General features: G+C 34.5%; 1 protein-coding gene across 1 annotated transcript; it reads right to left on the reverse strand.

Annotated features, from left to right (window-relative positions):
- Positions 1 to 2,311: 2,311 nt before the first annotated feature.
- LOC112015354 (uncharacterized) lies at positions 2,312 to 3,993 on the reverse strand. Its single transcript, XM_065773862.1, has 4 exons — positions 3,602 to 3,993; positions 3,279 to 3,343; positions 2,772 to 3,066; positions 2,312 to 2,605 (listed from the first exon to the last, which is right to left on the reverse strand). The coding sequence occupies exons 1-4, from the start codon at positions 3,728 to 3,730 to the stop codon at positions 2,312 to 2,314; spliced, it is 783 nt and encodes a 260-aa protein (XP_065629934.1). The 5' UTR covers positions 3,731 to 3,993.
- Between the last annotated feature and the right edge of the window lie 3,814 nt (positions 3,994 to 7,807).

The following is a 7,807-nucleotide window of genomic DNA, read 5'->3' on the forward strand; positions in this document are numbered from 1 at the left end:
ATAGATCTACTGCTGCAGCATGTGTATAGGTAAAATAGATAAAGTAACTTTTGGTGAAGCTAAATATTTAGCTCCACTGCTGTGGATGCTCTAAGTGATATTGAAAAAAATGCTAAAATAACAAAATTTTTTTACAAAGTGATATCAATGGTGAGTTCAGACGAGAATTAGTAAGAATTTTGCCACATTAACAATTTGTAAAATTATTATAAGCAAGTTTGTGATTGTAGCATTAATGTCAATGTGTTTACCCCGATTAGAAGTAAACTTGACACAATAGTGTAGGAGTTTTAGTAATATCTTTTTTCCCCTTTTTGATGGGTCAACAAGAATGAGTTTACTTCTAATAACCATTTATCTTGTAAATAGATATTATCAAGAGCCATGTAGTTCAATTGACACCTTTGGGTATTTTCAAAAGAGACATCTTAGGTTCAAATCCTCTCTTCTCCAACTATCAAATTACCCCTAAAAAGAACTTGTAAATGGTTATAGGAGATTGCCTAATGAATCTTTGTCGAAAGCATGTTTAATGTATTTAAACTAGGTCACTTTTCCGTCACCATCAAATGGTTCATTCATGTCAAGTTTCTTAAATCATTGGCAAACTTGCATTCACAAAATCACATCTTGCATCTTTGAGGAATTTTCTTATTTTTGTTGAGTGCACTTTTCCGTCACCATCTCATATCTTTAAGAAGTCTTTTGGAGAACTAAAATTTACAACAATTTTACAATAATCTAATTAAATTATCCTACTACCTCACATATGGGAAATTAAAAAAAATATATATATATATTGTAAATTGTGGTGGGTTTATATATGAGGTGGTAGGCTAATTTGGTAATGTTACAAAATAATTGTGAATTTTTGTTGTTTCCTTAAATTTATTGCTAAGCAACATTACTTTTGAAGGAAAGAAAAAAAAAGCTTACATATTTAGATGTTCACCAAAAACAAAGTAATATTTTTTTTAGAGAAAGTTTCAACTTATAGCGTCCGTTTTTCATGATAACTTTTTATCATTAGACTAAGACATCAATCAATTTTTGGTGAAGGCAGGAATTGAATTTTAGATCTTTTATTCAACTATCAGAGATTTTAACCATTGAGCTAATTAAAACCCACAAAAACAAAGTAATATTGGTAGTGCATAATTTGATAGAGCTATCCTATTATATGGAACCTACAAATATTGATCTATTGAAGGGGTAAAGCTAGGATTTCATAATTGGAGGACCAAATTAGAGAATGTAAAATTTAAGGTTTAGGAATCGCTCGAGAAAAAGAGGATTATACATCCATTTTGAAATTTCAATATTTTCTTAAAAATTTATACATTCATTTTGAAATAAATGAATTTAGAATTTATTATTTCATTAATATTTATATAAACATTAACTATCCCAATTTGATTTTTTTTTTAATTTTTTTTTATGTGTATAATTTGATAGATGGGAAGGAGGGGATTTGAACCCAAACTATCTCTATCGAAGTGTTAACTGAGTTACGAAATTCTTAGCTTAATTAGTTTTTTTTTTAATATATATTAATTATTGATGATATAATAGAGCCTACAAGAATTTCATTGAACTACACGGTGGACTAAAAATAAAAAGGGTAGAAATTTCACAACCTAATTTCGGTGCTTTCTAAAAAGAGTGCCTAACAAAAACATATTCGTAGGCGACCAAAGTTCAGAAAACTAGATGAATTAAACCGTGAATGCCTCGAATCAATGGGCTCACATTCAAAATAGGATTGCCACGTGGAAAAATACCGCAACACATGTTATTTATGCATGCAAATAATTTGTAATTAATTTTCTTTTATTTTTTTTATTATCCTATCCCTAAAGGCTAAAGCTAAACTCGCATAAATAATCAACGAGAAGAATAATGAATGTCCTGCCACATCACGGAACCTAAATTGCATATCGTTGAAAATACATGGATTTTGGAACACCCGAAATTACTGAATCACCCTTACATTTTGAAAACATTGACTAACACCAACCCCTTGGTCCAACCGACTCACACCCTAAAAAAACTGCTACTGTCATGTTACGAGAGAAAAACTAACTTCACCCATAACAAAACACAAACCCAAAACACCAAATCTAAATATAAAAATAATAATCTAAAAAAAAAAAAAAGTTAAAGACCCCCCCTTAACCCTAAAAAGGCTAAAATACTAGTACTTCAAGTTCAACCCAAAAAAAAAAAATTAAAAAACACACAAATTTACGATAATCTCAAAACAACGAACACCCACACATAAAAAAAACATTCATGTACATAAATCCAACAATTACATTAAGGACTTCAACGATCGAGCTTTCACGGGCTTCCTCATCCTCTTCTTGCCGCTATCACCGCCATCGTCCTCGTCGTCGTCGTCCACATAATCGAATTCCTCGTTATCAAATTGCGAAGAGGAGGAAGGAGTAGAGCTTTGAGCAGCAGCACTAACACTATTATTGTTACTATTATTGTTACTATTATTATTATTATTCACATTCTCCACAACAACAACTTTGGCAGCAGCTTCTTGATGAGCGCTTTTGGTCCCATCTTCGCCTCCGCCACCGCTTCTATCGCCTCTCTTCCGCCCCCATAGCGGGCCGAATCCGGAATAATAGTAGAATTCGTAAGGGTTGGAGGCCGAGGAGGAACCCTTCTTCGCGGCGCGGGCTCTAGCACGGCGAGCCCCGGCGGCTGCGGCAGCTGCTGCAGCCGCAGCCGCGGAGGATTTCCGGAAGGCTAAGCACGTAGTCTTTGGAATTGGCAGTGTTGTAAGACCTAAGAAGATTCAAGTGGTGTTCACACAGGGATTGCCCTTCTTTCGCTTCGTTCCTACATTGCCAACCCTTCCCGTCGGTCTTTTGGCAGCACGACGAGCTTCTCTTCTCTGCTGCTTTCTCAAACCCGCCATGCCCACCGAATTCGTTCTCTCTCGCCCTTTGGTCGAACGCTCTGCCTTTCTTCTCGACAGCATCGTTATCGTTTAAAGCCAGAACCATGTCTTCGGCTTTCGCTGCCACCGCGTCCATCATCGACGCAACACTGCGTATATACAGACACACACACAAAATATTTTGAAGACGCACGAACTATTCTTAATTTTGTACACGTTTCCAGCAACAAATTTTGGACAATTACTCGCATACGATACAACTATTTTTCGAACTGGAAATGGAAAATAAACCCTAATAACTAAGGAAGATAAATATAAAGTATCGGAATTGAAAGAATAGTCAAAAGGGTTTATCAGTTACCTCTCGACAGCTCCAATAGAATCGCCGAGGCTCGCATTTCCAGTGAGGCTATCATCTCCTTCGAACTGTGCGGAGCCAACAGAATAATAATAAAAATGAGGAAAACCCATTAACCTAATCGGGTATTTGGAGCTAAATACACGATAAAAGTAAAAGAATTTAGGGTTTAGGGGAACCCTAAATGCGGCGAAGAGGCAAATAAAGAAAACCCTAGAGAAAAAATGCAGGTTGGAGAGGGAAAATGCGAAGAAAGACAAAGAGGGTTTTGGCAGATCTGCGAAAGAAAATGAAAGAAAGTGAAAGAAAGTGAAAGAAAATAATACCTGGTGGGTTAAAGGAAGCACATCCCATGGAGACTGGTTGAGCTGGCACACGTGTGCCTGCAGAGACTCGGGAGCTGAAGCGTGTGAGAACCAGAGAGGTGAGAGCTTCGCGTTCTTGCGGATCCTCATATTTTTCTCTCTTTTTTTGAGTTCCAATACAGAATAAGAGCTCGGAAAAGATAGAGATATAGATCCAAAAGAAAGATGAGGGGCTTATTTATATTTGGTAGCTCTCTCACTTTCTTGGAGTTTTATTTTTATTTTTTTTGTTTGGTGTCTGAGAAAAAGAGTGAAGAGGTTTCTGAGAGGAAGAGAGAGGGCTCTCTTATTTTTGGTTTTTGCAGATCTCTCACACAACTCGATAATCAGGGTTTCTTATTAACTTTCTGTTGCTTTCTCGGCCCTTCATATGTTTTCGATTTTGTATCTTTTCGTTTTCACATTTTTGCCCTTAGGTTTTTCTATCATTTACGGGTTCTCTGTTTGTGTTTTGTGTGTACGAGGGCTAGGAAGGAAACATCAAGAAAGAAAGAAAGAAAGAAAAGCTGCCGCTATTACACGTCATGATAGTTGTCGAAAGATTTATTATTTATTTATCTATATATATTTATAAAAAACATACATATTGGAGAATTGAATGATCATGTGGGGACAACCCCACAGTAAGAATCAAGTGGGTGCATTTCAAATCTCATATTTAATGTGTTTTTGGCTTTGTATGGAGCCCAAACCAAACAAACAAAATTGCCCATTTTCATTTCATATCACTTGATGCTTTGATGCTCATAAAAATCATAAAAATTAGGGTGAAGGGTATTTTTGGAAATTGGTATATGTTTGTATATTTTAAAAGGTTTAAAAATATCCACATGAAACCTAACACTTCCTTTTTTTTTTTTTTTTTTTTTTTTTTTTTGTTGGTTACATTTTTGGGTGTGTGGCTTTCCTAGAATAGAGGGAAAGAGAGAGTGAATCCTACGCGCGAGGATAGAGGGAAGTGGCAAACAGAGTTGGCCCACATGGAAAGCGTTGGATGAGTTTACTTGGCAATGCGTCCCATCTGATTTAGCAACAAATGGACGGCTCTGTTGGGCCATATTGGGACTGATAACAAACAACTGCAGCTAAATGCATGAAAACATAGAGAATCAGATTCCTAAACCAAAAGCCCCCGATTAGGTTTTTTGTTACATATCATATATATGATTTAGTAACACTCCTATACGTGTCGTTTGCTGCTATAGGGTTCATTTTTAAGTGATAGGTACATTATTAAGTTTGCTAATCACATTAATTAATATGATTATGGAAAACCAAAAAAAAAACACAAAAAATTTGTAGTACAAAAGCATGTAGCTGATGATATCACTATGAGGACCCTGCCATTCATTAACAGTGTAAGTGCAAACAGTGGGAATTGTATTGGAATCCCAATATTGGTCAAAACAAAATGAATTGCTTTTATGAAATTTTTACATTTTGGTGAAAAGAGGGTATCTATAAAACAATGTATATATATATATATATATATATATATAGAAAATCGTGTACTTTTCTTTCTGCTATTTTCGAATAATAACTTGACACTAGTACCTGTTTATGACTGGTCTTGTTTATGTAAATTTTTTAGACATTTATTATGAGACTTAATAGGTTCCACATACTCTAAAATTAACCACTCTGTAAAATGAGTACTAAACACAACAAGCACTGGTGTGGGACAATACTAATAAAGGGTTACACAACTTTTCACCAGATTTTGGTTAAAATTTTTTAAAGCACCACACCCTTTTCTTCCCTTATTTTTTTTTTTTTCCCTCATTGTATGATTTATATGTCTTTGTAATATTTTTGAGCTAGTTCTTGGCTTGGCTTAGAAAAACAATGTGGCATTCAGTTTACTCAAATAAATTTATACTTTAATAGCAGAAGCAAACAAATCAACCGTTGAGAATTACCTTATAAAGAATCATAAAAGAACCATTTAATTTATCCTCAGCTCTTCTTTTGCTCCCATAAAAACCATTAATTCTCAAGCTGGAGAAATGTTTCCAAGAACTCAAAAGCAGCAGAACATCATTACGTTATAGCATTGGTAAAATTTTCAACAATTGCCCATCACTTCAAGTATAAAGTATAGTGCTTAAAATAATCAAATAGTAGGCGCATCCAAGGTGAAACTTGGCACAAATTAACTAGCTAGCCCCTCCTTTGCGGCATATATATAATATATTCCCTTCGATAGTTGATACAAAATATCACTCTGGAATCTGATATTTTACATTAACAGGTATATCATGTTTGGACCAAAGTGTAGTAATATTGCTAAAGCTATGTTACTCTGGTTTAATCCTCACTGTATATAATTAACAGAAAATATTATGTCCTTTCTTTATTACCTGGTACGATCTTCCTCTCTCTGCAAATTCTGAAAACATTTTAATTTCACTTCAAAATTATACCTTCTAGGTTTTCTTCTATTTCTGCATTGGTTTCCTACAGGGTAAAGAGCAAGACAGACAAAAATCAGCACCATGGACAACAATACAGATTCAAGTTCTTCATGTTATTAGTTCGATGGAAATACAGTCAAAAAAAATTCTGATCGATGTAGATTGTTTAACGGAATTTTAAAATCTGCAAAAAGATGCTTTTAAAGAATGTAAGTGCAGACTACCCTGAAACCCACACCTCATTAAACAGAAAGAAATCAAAATCATTAAGACAGGGCAAACCCTTTTTCAGAAACAAATTGTGATCAATATTCAATACGATATATATGTTTGGTAAGGTAGAAAACAAACATAGAAAGAAAGAACTACAAGAAAAAACATGGAAATTATAAACAGCTTAACTCTCAGTTGAAATTTATATAGATTTATCCAACCAAATCGAATTTAATGAAAAACTTAGATGTCAGATTTTTCCTTATGCTTTCTTAAAGTAGAAACTGAGTAAAACATCTAGCATTTGAGAAAAAATCTACTCCGATATTGTCAGCAACAATGGCCCGGACTTAAATAGCAGAGCAGAGAAAGCAGAGAAAGTTTGCGGTTTCTATAACAGAACTACTTCAACAGAGTTGACATGAAGGCACTAGCAAGTTTAACATGAACTACTGCTCAAAGATACAACTTTTTATTATTATCAAACCATGAAAACCCTAAACTTTTGTAATGTAAATTATCAAACCCAACTGAACTTCGTAAAGAAACTTAGCTAGTAAATTTCCCATCCGAAAGATCTAGCCAGATAAGAAGATTTTGCTTGGAGTTTCTTAAAAAAATGGCCTGTCTAAATCATGGGTCTGATTAAACACCCTGAAGCAGAGCTATAGAAAAGAGTTAAATGGCAGAGAAACGTGATTTAGGGTTGATGAAAAATGTAACTTTTGAAATAATGTGTAACCCTAAACCTAAATTTTGAATGCAAACGAAATAATAGAAAGATAGAACAGGAAGAATGGAAAGATGGATTTTGATTGAGTGGAAATAGAATCTTTATTTCAGAGGAAGAGCTTTTCAGAGAGGGCAGTTCTTATAAGGTTGGAGTTTGGGATTCAGCTGTCTGTATTTGAGGTTCTGATAGGGTTTTATTTTATATATAATAATATAAAAATATATATATGGGTTGGACTTGAAATAGGATTTTGAGAAATGGGTTTGTGTCAATTTTTACTTTTATTTTGATATATTCACCAGGTAAAGATGATTTGAAGTTTTGAACATGTATTTCTGGGCAGAGGCTCTCTCTATTGTAACTTGCTGGTCAATGTGCTATAGTTCTCACAAACTGATCTGGTTTGACTACTGACCATCTCATGCCTTACGGCCCTTACACAAGCCACTGCAGTAAGGCCTTTTTTCTTGCTGGAAGCCTGCGTGTGTGTGTATGTGGGTGCGTGATGAGAGAGAAAGAAAGAGAGAGAGAGAAAGAGAGAGTGTCTGTGTGTGTGTATCCATTTGTTTATTTCTTTTCACCTTTTCAATTGCTCGGATGTGCTATGATGTTGCAACTTGTACCTCAGCCTACTACACATAGAGTGTTGCACACTGACAAACCAGCACTATTTTTCATAATTTTTGTTTGTACGTGTAACTCACAGAGTCATGCCACAGATATAATAAATTGACATGTCTCTTTTCTTTTTTCTTTTTTTAAATTTTATTAATAAAAAAATACAAAATTATTCCTCTAACGTGATTT

Source organism: Quercus suber, unplaced genomic scaffold, assembly GCF_002906115.3.
Source record: "Quercus suber isolate HL8 unplaced genomic scaffold, Cork oak 2.0 scaffold_6, whole genome shotgun sequence".
NCBI lineage: Eukaryota > Viridiplantae > Streptophyta > Magnoliopsida > Fagales > Fagaceae > Quercus > Quercus suber.